The 20,392-nt window shown below is 43.1% G+C and overlaps 1 protein-coding gene across 1 annotated transcript in view; it reads right to left on the bottom strand.

Moving 5' to 3' along the window:
• Positions 1-707: 707 nt before the first annotated feature.
• Positions 708-20,392, bottom strand: part of pcxb (pyruvate carboxylase b) — a 206,361-nt gene continuing 186,676 nt past the window's right edge. The window contains exons 21-27 of the mRNA XM_084002593.1: positions 19,974-20,060; positions 13,361-13,540; positions 11,336-11,510; positions 10,817-10,890; positions 4,016-4,156; positions 3,575-3,676; positions 708-3,388 (exon numbers count right to left, since the gene is read on the bottom strand). Coding sequence (XP_083858719.1) covers positions 3,239-3,388; positions 3,575-3,676; positions 4,016-4,156; positions 10,817-10,890; positions 11,336-11,510; positions 13,361-13,540; positions 19,974-20,060 — 909 coding nt within the window. The 3' untranslated portion in view covers positions 708-3,238. The remainder of the gene's footprint in view (positions 3,389-3,574; positions 3,677-4,015; positions 4,157-10,816; positions 10,891-11,335; positions 11,511-13,360; positions 13,541-19,973; positions 20,061-20,392) is intronic.

Genomic DNA, 20,392 nt, shown 5'->3' with positions numbered 1-20,392 from the left:
CTCAGACTTTGATTGACACGCGATATACAAGCATATGTTAGGACTTTTAAATCATTTTTACAACATTTTATGAATTTTGTCGATTTTTCACTTTTTTTTCGACATGCTATAGTATGACTTTTTTTCCCCCCAAAAAATTTGACCATGGCTTTTTATGCCTGTTTTGGACTGACTATACTCAGACTTAGCAGGACTAGCGATATTAGCGATTTTCATGACTTTTTAATATGTTTTAATCATTTTTCAAGAATTAATTTTGACTGTCTTTTTCCGTGAATATTCGACATGCTATAGTATGACTTTTTTTCCCCCAAAAAAATTTGACCATGGCTTTTTATGCCTGTTTTGGACTCACTATACTCAGACTTAGCAGGACTAGCGATATTAGCGATTTTCATGACTTTTTAATGTTTTAATATTTTTTCAAGAATTTATTTTGACTGTCTTTTTCCGTGAATATTCGACATACTATAGTATGACTTTCTTTCAGGGGGGGGGGATATGACTAAGCCTTTTTATGACTATTATGCACTCACTTCACTCAGACTTTGATTGACACGCGATATACAAGCATATGTTATGACTTTTAAATCATTTTTACAACATTTTATGAATTTTGTCGATTTTTCACTTTTTTCTCAACATGCTAAGCATGACTTTTGTCTTTAAGAAATGTGTAGAATAAGCAATACACACAAAACACAATGCAGCTTCAGCTAGTTAACTTTATTTGTAAGTACAGATAGAACAAGAACAATTATCGCTTTTATATGATTAATTTCCCTTTTTGTGCGCTCCAGCTTGTAGCCTCTGGACTTAAACATACACTTAGATCTTTAAATGTAAACTACCTCAGTTAATGAAAATGATTAAACAAAAAAATGTAGATTTCACAACTAGGATTGTTTAAAAAAAAATAATAAGACAGCGAAAGAAAACTAGTGAACATTTTGACAGAAATTCCACAGAGACATTTTTCAATCAGCAGGCGGTCGTCGCTGCTGAACTTAGAGAGAATAAACAGTTTGTTTGGTTTCATAAAAACACAAAGGAAAGCAACAGAATGAAAAAACGAAACGTCACAGATCCTTTTTTCCTACTCTATGCGACAGTGAGCTCTAAAAGGTTACGCTATCATATACGGTTGTTATAATCACTGCTGGCTAAGACAGAGAAACACTGCGATACGGTTCACATTATTGCATGAGTTGATGCCTCCGTCTTTACACGAGGGAAGAGAGAGAAGGATGGAGGAAGAAAAAAAATAGACGGATGCAGGAAAAGCAGCCAATGAGGAGAGGAGGACAGAACTTTACATTGTTACGAACAAAAAAAAGGCGTGACGGCGGGTCGGGGGAGAGTGTTTTCTAATTAACTGCAGCGTTACAGTTCTGTATTGATGCATAGTTCAAAAAAAGGTTGAGGGGGGGAACGCTGGGAAACAACGAGTGAAGTGGGAGACTTTCTCCAACTGTAACCGATATGTGATCTATATCAACTCTCTGCATCATCTTATACCCGAGTGAGATCATCGGCGTTACTATGGAGACGTAGCCACAGCACTGCCACGTGTACTTGGCTTGGCTTTTACTCTCGATCCAGGCAGCACTCGAGCGTTAGCGTGAGTATTCGTTTGCATCACATAAGTCATTAATGACGGGTGACGGCTGCTTTCGTCTTAAATATTTGCTTCCACACGCAGACGCTTTACACTCATTTATGCAAACACACACACACACACGTTACAACTATTAAGCCAAGTGCTGCCACTGGGAGTCTCCAGAGCCTCTTATTAGTCTGGCTAATTTCACATCATTTGACAGAGAATTGATTCATAAATTAATGAGCGGAGCCTCAGTAAAAATAACACCGCATGCCTGCGTGTAATCCCATTTACACCTAGCATTTAAAATCCCCCCGTGCAGCAGCAGGAAGACCAATCACCATAATCCCTGCCTGGTGTTTTTTTACTCAACGTCACGCCATTAGAACCAGATACACTGAAGACGCCTCAAATGCGGCTCAATTGGTTTTAATGGGCAGCAGGATTTGTGAAAAAAAAACCCCACATTCAAACAAACTAACGTTGGTACTTTGCAAAAAACCCACGTGTAATCCTGTTTGAGGTGTTTCCAACGTGGCCTACAGCTTCCTTTCAACCATAACACGCTTATGGCTTTGGGATTTTAAAGATGTGTGAACGGGGAAACATTCTTTCAACACCAGCACAGATCTCTCAAAAATAAAATAAAAAATATACCTACTATTACTGATACAGCAACAGAAGACCTTTCCCCCCCACTTTGGTGCAACATTGGATGTTTCTGGCGTGTAGATCCGTGTCCCCTTCAACCCTAAAAAACGGTGCTTTGTTGTGCTTCCTGATATACTTTTATCATATACATATCTAAAACAAGCTGGACAAAATATTGTGATTTCTCTCCTACAGCTCCCATGTGAGCCTCAGTGTGCTTTGTTGTCTCTCCAAAGAAAAATATATATTTTTCTACCCATGAAAAAGTGTCCGAATGCAACCACTCCACTGTGACTAATATTAGAACTTGATGATGTGAGCTTCATTGATATTTCCCCCCCCCCCCCCCCATGTGAAAAAATGATTTGGTAATACATCCTCAAGTCTATCCTTCCTGCCGAGAACAAGGAAAACCATTTAGCAGTCATTAATATCACGTTGAATATATTAGGCGACATCAACAGCATAGAAAAGGAAATTGTGGCATTTAAATTGCAAGCAGATGTTACGACTGCTAGTGTTACACGTTTACATTTAAGACTAGCACGTGTGCAATGGAATGTATCACAATTCAAATGTGCAATTTCTAAAGATATGTTATTTTCCACAAGTCGACAGATGTATTAAAAAATGTATTGAGATTTTATTTTTGACCTAATAACTTCTGCGAGATTAAATAGACTTTGATTAGTGGTATAATTCTATAAGGAATTCCCATCAAATTAATACATTATTTTAGGATTGTCATATCATCTACTATTTACAACCAATCAGGTTTCTGGATGTGTGTGGAGCTTCATGTCGTGTCCCCGGTGGAACCAGACAATCAAACTGGGGGCCAAAATGTCAGCGCTGCCACAGATGAGTTTTTTTTTTTTAAATCCCCCGTTCCTCCACCTCACCATTTCCAGAATCTGATGATTTAACTCCTGCCTACTACCTACTACGACTACTCCCTCCCCCCCGTCCCTCGGCCCTCTCCCTCTACTCCTCGATCTCCAGTATCAGGTCGTATCCCTCCAGGGACGAGTCGGCCGTGACATGAACGGCCTTAACGGTACCGGCCACCGGGGAGTTGACCACGGTCTCCATCTTCATGGCCGAGAGGACGCACAGCGGCTGGCCCTTCTCCACCTTTTCGTGATTAGAAACAGAGTTCACGGAGCATTAAAAACACGCAGTCGGAGGTCAAACAGCTGTTTTTCTTGATTAACATTACGTATCATAACAGTAACTGACATTCATCTGAATAGTAAGGTGATGAAATCTGATGAAAATAAAATAAATGTTGAGAGAAAAGCAGTAAAGCAGTAAACTAACCTTGGATCCCACTTCAACTTTGACCTCCAGGACTTTTCCAGGCATGGGCGCTCCCACCTGACCCTTGATGGATTTCTGAGCCTTGGGATGGAACTTCATTTCCTGAGTTGGGAGGGGGGAAAAAAAAGGGGGGAGATTTCATTCCAGTCCGTCCTGTCGATCATCCATCCGAGTCATCCACACACGGCTGCCTCCTTTCACCGCTCGGCCAGCCAACGATCCATCCGTACAGTCATTAAACCCATTGAAACATTCCTCCCCGCTGAGCCTCCATCTCCATCTCCCGCTCACGCACATTTATTTCTAGGAATAAATATCACCTGTGATAGCGAGAGCCCCGTGTTCAAATCCTAGAGAACATCAGTTTTTATTCATTTACCCATCTATATGTTGTCCAGCTGCAGACATGCACCCTCCTCTCCCTCCACCCCTTCTACGTACCTTCATGGCGACGGTGTCTTTAACCAGCACGGACCTCAGCTGTCCGTTCAGCTCAAAGAAGACCTCCCTCTGGCCGGCCTTGTTCAGGTCGCCCAGCGCCAGCGCCTTGATGTGGAGGATCTTCCCTCTCTCCAGCTCCACCTGAGAGGAGAAAATGGAAATGAATACGCGGCTCCCAAATCGGAGAGAGCTTGGTGAAATTAAAAAAGTGAAGGTCGTGGAGCGAGACAGTTTTTCCCTTTCTTACTCCTTCCTTTCTCCCCTCATGCATGCAGATTCATGAGGGCGACTCATTAAGCCTCATTGTAACTAAACATCATGTATAAATCCAATAAAGTAGTGTTTTATGTCTGCAAAAGAAAATTGTACTTTACAACTTTTTTTTATTATTATTGTGCTACATTTAATTATCAGCTGCCCGCCTGTTCACAAATCAGCTTTTTATGGGACTGTAATGTTGGAAAAAGACATTAAAAAGACATTTATTTTGACATCTTTTTGACCTAAAAGTGATTTTTAGCCAAGACGTACCACAGCTGTGCTTTATGTGGGACCTGGCTACTACCTGGAGAAGATATCGAGACAGACAGGCTACCTGGAGGATATAAAAGCTGCTTCCAGACTTTAGTATAAGTGGACTCTCTCTGTAAAGCGTCATTTGTAGACAAAGACATCCTTCTGTCTGTATCAACAACAGACACACTCTCTCCTCCTCATATCCATTCTGGTCTGTCGTTCCCTCGACAACAACCACTGTACATCTTCATTTATCTCACGCCTCAAAAACCTCATCTCACCGGTTGGAGATTCTTTCCATTTGTCCAACTTCCTTAGTCTGGCTTTCAATCTCTCTTTTTTGTGCCGTGTTCCACAGCTTTCAATTTCATATTGTTATTTTGTTTCGCCACTCTCGTCTCTCACGCAGTTTTTAATTTCCCTCATCTGCCTCTTCTGGCTTCTCTCCTCTTTAATCAGTCGTACCTCTGCTACCTTTTTTCATCCCTTTTCTGTATCTCACATCGCCGTCTCGGCTGTTGATGCTCCAGACTGAGTCGGCACAAAGATGGAAATACGTGCTGCCGCGTATTGATCTCAGTTTCATTCCGCCTCGGTCTTCCTCTCCTCCGACTCTTCATCATTTTCCCCTCAATCTGTATCTGGCAACAACAACAACAACACCTCCTCTCTCCTCCCTCCTTCGTGCTCGGCTTCTCCCCGGCCCGCGCTGCTTTGTCGGGCCCTCGGCGGCACTTTGCAAAAACACGAAACCGACGGTGAGGTTTCCACGTTACAGCTGCTCACAACTGCTCCCATGAAATATACAGTGTGAGTCTCCTTTGAAGACTTGCATGAGATTTATGAATCATTTGAGGATTACTTTGTCTAAGATGTCACCCTGCTGTGTGTGTCCCACTTCCATATAAGCACCCCTAATTGTATACAGTATTACCTCTGTATTCTAGTTGTAGAAAATGTACTTTACTGTTTGTGTACTTACTGGAAATTATGCAATACATGTACTAACTATACTCAGACTTTGCTGGCTATACGATGTGATGTACGAAAACGATTTTGACAACATTCTGTGAATTTTGTCGCCTGATTTTTTTTGTAAAATTTTGCCAAACCTGACTTTTCTTCAGCAAAATTCATAGAATGTTGTGTTTAAAAAGTTATAATTTCCTATTAGCAGCCCTACTTGTATACAGTTCAGTATAAGCTCCATATTCTAGTCTATATTGTACATTTAGTGCACAAATAAAATGTACTTTACTGTTTTTTTATACAGGAAATTATTCAAACGTGATACATTAATGAAATTCTGACTTCACAAATAGACGGCTAAATATTTTTTCATTCTTTTATAAAATTTTTCTCCCTCAAACATCTCTCCATCTCCGAGGCATCAACCTCTATCAGTCCATCTCTCGGTAAGAGAATACAGATTTCTCAACGCCTCCCACACAAGCCACAGAACGTGGATGAAATCCTATAAATCCGGGTCTGACCGCCGTGTTTCGGCTTCTCATTTCCATATTTGCGATAGCATCTCTTGTGCATTATGTATGTTCCATATCTGATGTGTTCTCACCCATACAGTCTCTGCACTCTTCACCATGGAGCCTCGAGCACGGAGTCTGTTTTTAGTCGGCTTATGCATCTGGTGCGGCGGCATCTCTGACACTGAAGAGCCTCTGGTATATGACTTTATTAATGACAGCGAGAGAGTAATGAGATGGTGTGTCGGTGTCGCTGCACATTAGCGCTGACAGGGTGTAAATCTGTGTTTATATTTCCGTCCGACGTGATTAATATCACAGTGAGTCACCAGGACACGCCATATAGGTCCTGTTTCTTCCTGTGTGTTGCATGTGTGGGTAGAGGTTATGTTTGTGTGTATCAATGGGTGGTTGTTTGGTTTCAAAAGCTCCAAAACTATTATATTGAACATGATATTTCATCAAAAAAATGAACGGGGGTCGCTACACAAAGAGAAACCTTCGGTCTCGCTGTTCGCTCTCCCGCTGATGAGACTCTCCAACTGGATTTGGGAAAGGCTTGAAATGAGGCGGCCGAACAATACGGGATGATTACAGCGAAAGCCTTCGGATCTACTTACGGCGACATCATCAACTCCCGAGCTCCAGGTCTCGGCCAGCGCTCCAAACAGAGATTTGGAGGTTCGATTGGTTTTCTGATAAGGAATCCTGCTGTGTGATTCACGAGAGCTTTTGTTCTAAACAAGAGTCGAGAGTCATGTGATGGACGGCGGCCGCAACCGTGACAATTTTAGATTGCAGCCAATTTAACAGGGAAAAAAAATCTATTATCTTCGTCCTATAACTCTGGAGTCCTATTGGATTTGCTGCTGAAAATCTGGAGGATGATTAATAGTTAACGAGCGAGAACCCCGGCAAATACAGACAAAAAGAAATCAACCCGAGGACACAGACAGATGTTTGATTTTATCATGAGAAATATTATTAGTTTCAAAACAGCAGCATTTCTGCACATTATATTGCATTAATAACATAATCTGACAACCATTTAGTGGAACGCTTTATGTGATAAGGTATTTTTTCAACATTATAGGAATTTTTCACTGACATTTTTTTGTAAAATTTTGACGTTTTTCCGAAAATTTTTACTTTCAACACTATTTTGTACTTCCTATACTCAGAGTGTGATGTTAATACGATATGATAGTTATTTATGACATTTTAAAACTATTTTTACAACATTCTAAAATACTTTTTTGACTATTTTGTAAAAAAAAAAAAAAAAAAAAAATCATGTTTTTATAACATTCTATGACTTTTGTAACTTTTTTAATTCCAATTCAAACATCCGGGTATTACATTTTTTTTTTTACAAAATTCATAGAATGTTGTAAAAATCTGTGAAATAATTCATAAATGCCCATTGTATCGAATAACCAGCCAAGTCTGAGTATAGTAAGTAGGTTTTGTATGTGGGAGTGTTTCCATATGTTCCGCAGGTCAGAATCCGAAGCAATTACTGCGACGCGGTTCAAATAAATTGCTTCTTTGATTAGAGGCGAATGTTGTTTCTAACGTCACACAAACAACAATGAAATAAATGGATCTGCCAACTGATTGAGTGGAACACGTGAACGGAGAGTTTCTACAGTAATAGCTCCATCCTGTTCCTCTGTGTAAACAGCTGCCACTGGGATATATATCATTCATAAACGCAGCATTCAGCACCGTTATTATATTGTGGATGACACACACATTTATGTCCCATTAAACAGTGAAGGAGGCAATTTTCATCGGTTATTATCTTGTCGGTCAGAAACACCTTTGTGGAAAACAGAGAAAAACCTTCTCCGGCTAAATGAAAATAAATCTGAAATCATTCTGTCTGGTCATCTAAAGTCCATCCAACTAATTAAAAAATAGATTAGATGAACAAACTTTTAGCCCGCTGTGAATCCAAGCCAGAAACCTGTAATATTTGAGCTTTCATTTGAAGAAATAGTTGTTTTTTTTCCTTTTCTCTCTCCAGAAGGTCATTCATGCTTTTATATCCACCAACGTAGATTATTGTAATTCACTGGATTCAGGGTTAAGCCACAAAAACGCAGCTTCTAACAAATACTAGGAGATGATATCAGCCCCGATTTAGCCTCTCGGCGCCGCTCGCCGGGCTTCCTGCAGTCGGGAGGCAGCTGGTTTTGTTTCTGAATGACGAGCGCGTCGTTCCGAAGATGACAGCGGGCTCAGACGATCGGAGATGAGATAAACGGCGGCGAGGGAAGGTGAGCGGCGATGGCGGCAAAACAAAAACAACAGCTCTGCATTTGGGGAATAATTGAATGACAAGAACACTTAGAGAGAGGAAGAGAGAGAGAGAAAAAAAGGGCTAACAGAGCCACTAAGATGTGTTAAATCCAAGGTTATTTAAATAAGTGTCAGTGAGCAAATCCATTTCACTGCTAAGGAACGCTAAAGTGTGACAGGCAAGTTGGGAAGTGAGTGAGTCTGTGTGGAAGCTTAACGCTCAGGATGGGATAAATGCAGACGTAAAATCCCCTGGATGTATATAATGAGGATAATATTCAAGCTAAACATTAAGTATGTAGTAGGAATTTTAAAAGAAAGACTGTGGATCTCCAGCCTCGTGTGTCTCGGTGTCAATTCTCCATCAAAGCAATGAATGCAGCTTTCTTTGATGATAATAATAATACAACAGAAGAGTGGCCTTGTGACCCTCGTAATATAGAATCAATTAAGGCCCAGAACCGTGTTGCTGCAGTGAAACCAAGCAGTCATTAAACACGTTTGCCTTCGGCTGCTCTGAGTTACTGTCGGCTGAGTCTGGATGAGAGAATCAAAGGGGAATACGGGACGGATCAAAAGGAGACGGAGGCTGATTTATATGAGAGGATGCGTGTTATCGTCAGTGAATGATGAGGAGAGATAAATATTAAATATGTTAATGAAATATATGATCTTAAATATACAGTTACTCTCTCAGCTTCACTATTTTGAGTGTAATAATTTGCCAAAAGGAGAAAAAAACAATGTTATTGTCTGATTATTATTATTTTTGTGATTTAAAGTCGTCATGCTTCTTTTTTTGTGTAGTGAAAATATGATTTGATGGAAGGTAACAGATGGCTGGAGGGAGTTTAGACCCCCTATCATATCGTCGTACACGTTTTTTGTATTTCATCAATTCACAAAAACTCGAGGGAAATATTTAATACAAGCTATGAAAACAATATAAGAGATATAAAAGCTGAAACTAAAGTGATGAGTCAGCAGCTCAACACAGAACGTCTTTTAAAAGTTCTGTTTGAGAGAGACTCTCGTCTCTGAAAGACAGAGTCAGTGACTTTGAAAGGAGGGGAACCGTTGTCACGGTGATGTATTGCCTTTAGAAGCAGGTTCCCTATCCAGAGTTTAGGGAACGTTTAGGAAACGTTTACTTCAAACTGAACAGAAGGATTTAGATTCTGTACAGGAAGCTTTTTCATTTGAACGCTTGGATTTACAGAGAAATCTCACTATTTACTGTAGATGGATACTGTAAGCAGCTGGCTGGTTGCCCCCGGCAACAGATTCCTATGCAGTTAACTTAACAACAGACACGGCAACTACAAAGTGGAACGACCAATTCTCCTTCAAGCTAACTCCATTTATCCTCAGCTTCGATTCGTCCAGATGAAACACCCGTTACCTCACAAACTACTACACAAACTTCTACACAACCTACTACACAAACGACTACACAAACAGGGCTGCAGGCAGGAAATGTGACGGCCAGCATCTCTGACTCGTCCCGCCTCCTGTTTGACGGCTTCACGCTGCTGCCATCTGTGTCCCGCTGTGTAAATGTGCCACGGATTTAAAAAAACAACCTCTTAACACATTACTTTCATAACAACTGCAATGTGTTAAGTGTCCCGAGATGACTTGTGTTGTAGATACGACACTAAAAATACAATTTAATTGAATTATATTGGGGTCATTGGTCCGTATGAGTCTGTGTGGAAGTGTAAAGAAAACCCTGTTAAAGTAAGGAGAAGCCTTAAAGAAAAGCAGCTCCAAGTAAGAAATGAGTGACAGACTCAACAGTAAAAAGAAACTTTCTCTTTGATCCGACGTCAAGATTCTGACTTCTGTCGCAAAAGGTTACCGTCAGTATTTCCTCAAAGATTCTCCTCGGGATTCACGTTCACTCGTTTGCATTAAAAGCGATTCGACTCTCGTGTTTTATGCCTTCGCTGCAACATCATAAGAGATATTTCTGGGTCTGAGATGCGGACCCTCGGTGCCTTTCACCGGCCCACTCTCAAATATCACGACAGAATTAATCTGTTATTTCTGTGTGGGACGAACAACGCGATGGCCGGAGGGATCAGGAATGCGGTTTTGTTGCTCCCTTGATGAGTGTTAATAAATCCGTCCTGCCATCTTCACTGTGACTCTGCATCAAACCTCGTCGGCAGTGATGGAGAAAAACATTTCATGGAGCCGTTATTGCATTACACATAATAAAGGAGCTGCATGAATTATGGAATACATCATTAATAATATGAAATGTGATTTTACAGATTCCCTACTGTATTTTTGCTGTAATTTGTGAGTTCATCTTAATGTTTAAAATTAAGTGTAAATCAGTTTTTCCCAAAAATTCCACCAAAAAAATTGCAAAAATGATGTCATCAGTGATTTCGTGCTGCACCAAAAGCCCACAATCGACGGTCAAGCATCCCATAATGCAAATTACAGTCTAATGACGTTAAACGGCGAGTTGCATGACGGCGTTTACCTCAAACTCCTCTGCGATCTTGGGTCCATCGAGGAATAGTCTGGTGCTGAGGCAGTCCACCGGACCAAAGTTAGCTGAGGGGAGGACGTTAAAATCAGCAACATTGGAGAAATATATATATATAATATATATAATCAGGAATGGAATGAGAAAAGATTGAGGGAGGTGTTTAAAGTTGACAGCTGCACACAATTAAAGCTCCTCGTTTAAAAAAAAAAACAGGTCCTACCACTTTAATGCTCACATTTCATCACTCCTGGAAGCAACAATTAAGCTGGTGTTAATCCAGGCGGCTGAGTGTTGCTGCAGCTGCTTTAAGCAACTTCCAGTTGAGTTTGAAATTGTGACTCATCCAGAAAGATTCCCATTAAAGCCTCACGCTGCTGAACCAGGACCCCTATGTGCTTTATGTGAATTCACCCGCCGAGACAGGTGAGTCCGTGTTCTTCCCCTCCGGGGGTCAACGGCACAAGCCTGGGGAATTATACAGTATGTGAACACAAGGCTCCGCCCCCTCACCGGTAAACTCCTTGTACTCCTGGAACACCTTGGGGTACATGGCTGCTGACATCACATCCTCGGGGGTGATCTCGTCGCCGTGTGCGGAGCGGAGCCCCTCCTCCAGGACCTTGAAGTCCATGGGGGGCAGAGAGGCGCCAGGGCGGCCCTCGATACGAGTGAGGGACTTCAGCACCTGGGGAAGGGGGGAGGGAGATGAAGGGGAGACAAACGGATTACTAAGTGGTGGGTGTGAACGTTTCCCCATGAGACGTGAAGGGGATGTATGAAGTATGCGTCTGTCAAGACTTTGAAGAGACTTTGGGCGAGAGGGGGAGGAAGACTCTTATAAAAGGAGAGAGAGAGCGGGAGGGAGGGACAGAATGAAAAACCTAATGGGAGTTTTTTATGTTTATTTGCATAAAAGTGACACCCTGCCGGATATCTGCAGTGATATCTAGCGGAGGTCAACTCTTTATCTTTGTCGTGTCACCAGCTAATCACGGCGGCTGCAGCGCTGCCATGTGACACACACGTCTTTGTCTTGGAAGCAGCAGAGAGAGAGAATAGAGGGAATAAAAAGGGGTGCTTGTGGGAAGTGGAGGCTGCTGTTCAGGCCGCCGCGATGACATTTTATCTGCCCACGCGGTTGTTGGTATCTGACACAACTTGTGGAGGCGATCGATCGGAGGCTGCTAATAATAACGTCGGGGAGGAGAGATTATGTGGAGATACAGGCGTTTTTTGCCTTTAGGGCCGGCGGTTTGTTTTTATGTCGGCGGATATTTCAGCCACGTTGATGACACTGCGTTTGCACGGCTCTCCATCCAAACAATTGGCCTGTTTTCGGTCTGATTCAGCAAACAGACAGAAGCAGCTAATAGTGAGGCTTCCTGTGTCTACAATTCGATGTTTTATTATGGCTTCAGTCATTCTAACGTGACAAGTGTGGATCACATGTGTGTGTGTGAGATTCAAAGATTGCTGACTCACTTTTCGCTGACTCATTTGAATCCCCGCTCATTAACGCGGCGTCCTCGGCGGTTGTCTTACACCTGAACCGATTGTTTAAGTGTGCGAGACAAATAGTGACTGTGTGTGTGTGTGTGTGTGTGTGTGTGTTCACAAATGAAGGAAAGACAAACTCTTCCTTCAAGGTTATTTGCTCTTTCTCCACATTTCCCTTGGAACCCACTCTAAAACACCCACTCTGTCTTTTTGTCGCCTCGTCCTTTTCTCTCCGAGTTCGGCGCCCCCTAATCGTGTTTTTCTTGAATTCCCTTTGTTTCCCATGGCTTCCCTATTCTTCCCCTCCAGGCCTCGACTCCCCATCCATCGTCCTTACAAACAAAGATGAGGAAATGCTTCGATTGCCGGAAAATAGTTTAATAAAAAATAAAGATTTTCTCTAACTTACTTGGGCTAGTGATACTCTAAACGTACTCCTTAATAAGATTGATCTCAAAGGTACAGCTTGCATGTAAACACAGGTGTTCACACAATGAGTGAGAATGAAAACAGTCAAACTTTAACTGAATCAGAGCGACGGAGAGACTTCTTCAGCCTCTTGGTGTGCATTAAGTAGAGGCTGAATTGCCTAAGAAATGCACAAGCCTCCCTCGGCATCAAATACTCCGGCGCAGACTGAAAATAAAAGATTTGAATGAACGCGGAAGTGATGCGTGATCCTGTTGGATTAATAGGAATGACTCCCACGCTGCCGTTTTTAGATAGAGATGCTGATAGAGATGCAGCGGCTTGTATAGAGTGTGTCAAAAGGGGAAATATCTCCCTGTGATTGGCGAGAGTGGGACTGACTGGGAAGCTAAATGACAAACATTTGATGGAATAATCTCCGTACGCGTGTTTACGGAGACGGGGAGAGGAAGGACGACGTGGAGACGAGGGTGACAGGACGTCAGCGGAAACAAAGGGGAGGACGGATGTGGGTTTGGTATCTTTGTTGGTTACAAAACAATCTAAGGGAATGTTTTGTTTGCATTTTACTTAGTCGATAGGTGTTAAATGGTGTATAAAGTACTGTACCTTGGATCTGAAGGGCTCCGGGAACCCTCCGTGCGGGATCCCGATGTATCCCTGCAGGAACTCCACCACAGACAGGGGGAAGGACAGCTCGTCCGCCCTCTCCTCCACCTCGGCCCGGCTCAGGTTGTTCTGCACCATGAACTGGGCCAAGTCACCCACGATCTTAGAGGATGGAGTCACCTGGGAGAGATAATACAATTATATAATAGATCATTTTGACGTCGTCAACACCTTTTTAGGATATCTAACTCGCAATATCCTCCATATTTCTACTCAAAACTAAAAAAAAAGGTTAAAAATCTCTGTTTATTTCATAACCTTCCACTCTCTCTCCCCTTCTCTGTCCTTCCCCTCTTTTTAAATAGTATTTTTTATTTGAAAGGCCCATAAAATAGTTTGGAAATCGGAAAAATAGCATCCACAATTGAGAGAGAACATTAGAAATGAAAGTCATGACTCAAAGATGATTCAAATAATTAATTCTCAGAGAAGTTTCACAAAGTTGAAGGATAAAAAATGCCAAATAATACATTTCCTCTAAAGGCACAACACAGTTGAGAGTTCAGAACGTATCATGTTAAATCCTGAATTGTTTTTTGTTAGGAAAAGAGAAAGGTGGAGCGTAAAGAGAAGAGCTAATATCCTAAAGCCCTCGAAGTAAAGTATTTCTATTCCACCGCAGACGGAGCACAAGCTCTAAGAGATGATATCTCGGAGAGAGGTGTTATTGCTCTCTGGTACGTGACCACTGGCCTTTTAATCTGAAAAACCACACAGAGATTATATTAGTTCCCCTTCTTGCTTTTCCTTTTCCTCTTAAGGAGTGTGTTTTCCTGTCGGCAGGTATGAAGGCACATCACCAACAGAGAAAAGTCTTTGTTTTAATGGAGATGCTGTCGATGAAGATTTAGTGACCCGGAGAAAAGAAAAGAAGGAGGCCGAGATCCATCGTCTCTTTAATCACTCCGACTCTAAACCTCACAGGTTCTCCCTGAGAAAACGGACTGAACCTGAGAAATAAAGAGCGAGGCAAACATTAATTAAAGTCACATGTATTCACACGTTCATTATTTATAATGGCATATCATTATGGTAATATCTCCTATTAGCATAACGGTGATAAGTGGAGTCTTTTTTTTGGGGGCGACTGCGAACAGGACACTGATGCAAATATCAAATTGTACACATTACTCTTCTATGGTAATGAATGGAGTCGCAGATTTAAGGCTTCCCGGTCACTTCCATTTAGTATTCAGACTATTAAAGAGGGAGACATGGGGTCAATTAATATGACCCATTAATAAAACATTTAAAAAAACACCGTTGGGTAACTTTCTGTCAAGGTTGAAATCCAAAAATGACCTTTACGCCTCATTTGAACGAGCCGTAAACTTCAGCACTGAAGGTCAGAAGACGCCTATTTATGTAACAATTAGTGCACTTTTGTTGTCAGATAAATATAAAAAAAATAATACAGCTGAAATTGACATTCCCCAAAGACAACTTGTCGCCTATTTCTAAGAGATGTTGAAGCTGAAGTGCGCTCTGGGATTATCACAACCCCCCCGGGGCTCCGTGCTCATAGGCTATCTGATCTCCTGAGATTACTTTAGTCTTTGTACGACGCGTGTGTGTGTGTGTGTGTGTTTGTGTAAAGTGCCTTTGGTGTCTGGAGATAACAGGACTACCAATCTAACTCACTGTAGGGAGTAAATGCCACGAGTGCTAACACATCAGTGGAAATGGATAGCATGCTACGCCGTAAGATAAACCGACCTGAAGCACTTTCAACAGGAGTGCTAGTATAATATTGTCTTTTGTCAACAGTGCTGCCTCCGCTCGGAGTACAATGGCAATTAGTCTGTAAAGTTAAATAATGTTTGTCAAAGATCTCACCGTGATTCTTCCTCGGGATATTGTTGGCAGATTTAACAGAATGTCACTCTTTTAAACAGAGTGTTAGTTGTAATAATATGAAGCAGAAAGAGTCACATTTTCATTGGTTCTGTGCATATTTTCCTATAAAACATAGTAAACGTACAATATGTGGCTGGGCATAAGAGTAAAAACTCCTATAGCTTTACTACAGCCGCTGGATTGGATCCTTCAAACTTTTCTGTCACTTGGGCATCAGTAAATACTACATTACCCACGGGCAACAAGGCAATTTGTCTTTTTTTTTTTTTTTCCTGCTGGGGGACAGACCGAGTACATTCTCTTCCCCGGCTGTATAGTTTAGAAAACATTATGGATCTGAGAGGAAACCGACAGAAGTAGAGGGACTCGGAGAGAAAAGTTGCAATTACTAATCTTTCTGCTACTTCAGCACCACGGACAGCGCCATGGATTTATCAATACCCGGCACAGAGAGGCTGCTGATATTTCAGAGCCGTCAATGACTCGGGCAGACGAGCCAAACATATTCAACTGAGCGACCCCGCCGCCCTCGCACTCTCCCTGCTACTGAGGGATGGGGGAGGGAGGGGGGGCAGGTTAACAAGGGGGATGGCAGGCGTCTCCGCCTCACATTTGCTATCGCCCATGAGCCTCGGCCCGAGTGAAAGGGCCGGAGCCGGTGGTGCAAATCGGAGCACCGAGGAGAACAAAACACGCTGCCATGGTTACGGCATTTACCCAAAAGTCAAACTGTTTACTTCATCGTAATCTTTCATTTACACGAACCTGGATGAGTGGAGTTTCCAGGCCAGAATGCACCATGGGAGATGTATGTTTTAATGCATACATGATGTTTCTTCCAGGTTGTCCTCAACCACCTGTTTTCAAAGCCTTTCAAGCAAAAATCAAGGCTTCCCTCGAACGAGACGCTTTCCCGCTGCTAGAAACAAGCGTGCACTTCCCTTCCAGCGAGTTTGATTGGGTTCGTGAACGGCGGAGGCGATAATGATCCATTTCTCTTACAGAAAGGAATGTTTACAGAAAGGCCCGGATTTGAATGGGCCGCCGGGATCCCCCGGAGAGGCCATTAACTTGGTATTGCTGTGGAACAAAAGCTCGCTGCTGAGTCGCCTCCAAATCCATCTTGAACACAAGAGAGCGGCATGACTGTGCATTCCTCGTCCACCTCCGTGCGGCGGCTCGTCCCTCCATTGTTTCCTCCGTCTCCGGAGGACATTTTTCTCCTCTTTCTTTGGGGTGAAGAAGTGTTACTTTTCTCTTTATTATCCGTCCTGGTGAGCCATCCTTCTTCCTCCATCCCGCTCTAACTCACCTAACTACCATCTTCTGTCTTCATGCTAACAGCCGAGATGTTGAGCCTTTTACTCCTTCCTCGTGAATCACCTCTATCCTAAAGCCCATCTCTCTTTTCCCACATCCCCCCGACCAAATATTTATTTTCCTTTTATCCACAGTGTTCCTCTCATTATCAATCTCCGTTGATGAATCACCCACTCCAACTCTCTCTAGGTGCCTCACACATAAAGGAAGGGGAAATCTTATTTCCAACCATGAGCTATATATGATGTGCAAGCGTTTCTATATTTCTGGACGAGGGGTGAGGTAAATCACATCCTGTCGAGCAGGGGGAGGAAAACCATCAGATTCTTCTGGGTTCCCGTGTGTCGCTGAGCTCAGACTCTTCACTCTTCACTGCTGATCCCTCACAGTCTCACAGCGATGCTAGCCCATCAAAAAAACTACTACATGTGGTGTAATAATACCACAGTATTCAGCTGGTGTTCAGTCTACAGCCACACCAGCAGCTTTGTGGGGATATAACGCTCGTTCTTTTTATTCAAAATTATTATTTTTTTTATCTTTAGCAGTCAAGGTGAAGTAAGTGTTATTTTCCTAAAGGGTGGTGTCACAATAAAGGTTTTTAAGCTCTAACAACAAGGCTTTTATGTTGTGTTCAGGCTTGAATGATGTGAAAATCCATGAAAGTCATTTTGTGTGCAGCAACAATATTGCATTTATATGTTTTTATATTCTATAAAACATCTATATAATAAAGTCTGTACTACTGTGCAATGTAAACGCACTGAGGCTGGTGATGTCATTAGTTTTGCAGATATTTGGTCAGTGGGATTCATCCTCTGGGGAACATGAATGTGTCCATAGATGAAGAGATATTTGACATTCTCACTCCCTGTTGGCACAACATGAAAAAGGTCCTCTATAATCATAAATACTGGACAAATATTTTACAATCTTGTAGAAAATCCGAAGATCTATCTTCGAAGCAGTTTCAACTCCAGCTTGGCTACCCAGCTACCGCCATCGCTCCTTCTTTACCCCCAGCATGCAGCAGCACTCTGATCTCTCCGTGCCCCGCTCTCACCGCCACTTAAACCTCACGTAGTTCCTCACACCTGACACACGAGACCCGTTTCACGCTCGTCCACCTCCGATCTCTCCGCCCTGACCGGGCCCTCCTTCTATCCTCGCTACCTCCCTCACCTTCCCTCCATCTTTCTCACTTTCACAGTGAGAGTGCAGCTCCCGCTAAGTGGTCTGCCACGACTCCACGCTCCTGGCAACCGAAATCTGGAGTGTGTGTTTGTGTGTCATCTGTCTCAGTATTTTTGCTTGAATTTGCTGTAAAGTGCAACTCTATCCAAAGCTGAACTCCCCTAATGGGCGAAGGGGTTATATCATCCGGAAGAGCGTGCTTGCGTCGCCGGGGAAGGCGAATACAATAAACACACACTCTACAAACTACAACGCCGGCCAGCGAAGCAGAGTGAAGGATGGTACCTGTCAGACGAGGAGGAGGAGGAGGAGACGGGAGAGAGGGAGCGATAACAAGAGGCTCGGCGTGGGGGGAGGAGGAGGCGGAGAAATGATAGAAAGATTAGGGATACATGAACGAAGTCTAATCGAAATGAGAGGTGGTGGGAGGGAGCGATGGAGGAGGAGATGAAAGTGGAGGAGGGGGGGGGAGACAGCAGACGGGGTGATTAAGAGAGAGAGGGAGGGAGGGAGGGAGGGATAAAGGAATGGACGGGGGGAGGAGAGACGGAGCCAAAGAGAGAAGAGCATCTGCAGCCCCACAGGCGATACGAGGAGGCGCTGCACCTCCGAGTGAGGAGGGTCAGTGTTCGTGTCTGTGATGGCGAAGGGGAAGTGACAGATTAAGTTAGGTAAACGTGGAAAGACACAAACACTTGTCCTACATTTTGAGACGGACGAAGCTGAGCAGGAAAGACAAAACGGAAAGAAAGAATTTAAGACATTTAAAGGAACGGTGCACCGTTTTGGGAAATACTAAAAAAATAAGTCGCTTGGCAATCTCATCGCAACAACAAGACTTCAAACGTGAGGAGAGCGGTATCAATCTTCTCATCTCACTCTCAGCAGGAAAGCAAAACATTTCTCCAAAATGTCAAACTATTCCTTTAAAGATACCATCAGGAGCTTAAAGGGACTTGTGACGGATATTTTTCACCGTTTGACATTTCAGAGACGATTATGAGGAAAGTGACCTTGCGGACTAACGACACTGCACTTTCCACCACGACCGCAGAGGTCAGACGTGGTCCTGGTCTCTGTGGAAACAGAGCTTCCTCTACTCTCATGCTCGGGCTGCTTTCCGGCCTCAAACTTCCTCAACAGACTAATCAAATCAGCATTAACGCCGATGGAAAACTCAAGAGGATCTCTTTAATACGCTTTCATTTCGCTGAACGGAGGCCCTTTATGATTTCGAATCACGTCCGTGGAGTCTGACGGACTGGAGTTTTTCACTGGATGCTCAGCAGCACAATGTGATGTCCTTCACCCACAGGTCCGACCATGGTCAACGTCCATAAGCACACACCCCTCCGTGTGAGGGACGCAGCCCACGCCAGCCTCAGAGGACACAACAGAGAGCGGAGCGGCGCCCGTCGGCACATTAAGCCAACATTGGCTTGTGCAGCGAAGCAGGCTGAGTGAGTCTTAATTGAACTGATAGAGTTCGGGGAGATGAATTGATGGAGGAGAACGGGACCCGCGAAGGGAAAAGAAAGAATAAGAAAAGAAAGAGGTAAAGTGATGGACAGTCTCCATGCAGAGAGAGCAAAATAAGACAGATGTCTGGGGAAGGAATGTGTGAGGAAAGACAAAAGGTGAAGGAAAAAGAGTGCGGCTTCATAAAGACGGAGAATGCAAACTGGAGGAGTGAATAATTAGAGAGCGAGGAGAGAAAAAGAGGATTCTATTACTAAGCTGTGATGGTAAATAATGAAGGGAGGAGGAAAAACAAGGGGATTAATGAAAGGTAATGAAAAACAAACAACAACAAAAAGCAAAGATGGAGGTGAGAATGAAATTGTTGACGACCAAATTGGCAACAGAGCTCCGTCTCCACGGCTACGATTAATGAACTAGTCCACTGGAAATTTAAATAGAAATACAAGGCGCAGCACAGCAGCATGGTGGAATGAAAGCACCCCGCTGTCATTAAAGTTAAGTTAATGACCGGTAGGAATTAGGGACAATTTGCCAACTTAGAGTAAAAACATGTAAGGACAGGGCAGAACTATAAAACAGTGGGGAGAGGAAGACTTCCTGCAGAGGTCGAGGAAGGAAAATCCAGACAGCACAGAATAGCAGACGCTGCTTTTTTTTTACTACAGTCGGCACAGAAAAAACAGACAAACAGTCACTTTACCTTAATGAGGTCTCCGAGAAGTTTGTTGGCTTCAGTGTAGGCCTTCTTCACCTCCTTGAACTTGTTTCCCAGCCCCATGCTGTGAGCCTGCGACGAGCCACGGTGAAACAAACGACAGCATGAATGAGTTTTCAACAGTCGAGGCGTTCTGAGTCATTGAGTTTCACTGCTTTTTAAATTCAAGGCGATGAAGATCCTCGTACGGCAAAAAGGCCAGACGGGTCGGCTGTAATTCGGCACACGCCGCGGTGCGTTCAGGGTACGCCCGTCCATGTAGACAGGTCACATCCAGTGTGTTCGTACTCAACGCACCGTACGGCGTGAACGAACATCGGGATACGTTTTCGTGCGTTTCTAAAAACGACGGATTCATTCATCCGCAGCCTTGAACACACAAACATGCCTCACACATACGCTGA

The sequence above is a fragment of the Eutrigla gurnardus genome (genome assembly GCF_963514095.1).
Source record: "Eutrigla gurnardus genome assembly, chromosome: 23".
NCBI lineage: Eukaryota > Metazoa > Chordata > Actinopteri > Perciformes > Triglidae > Eutrigla > Eutrigla gurnardus.
The sequence above is the reverse complement of the archived record's forward strand: the minus strand, read 5'-3'. Positions and strand labels throughout refer to the sequence as shown.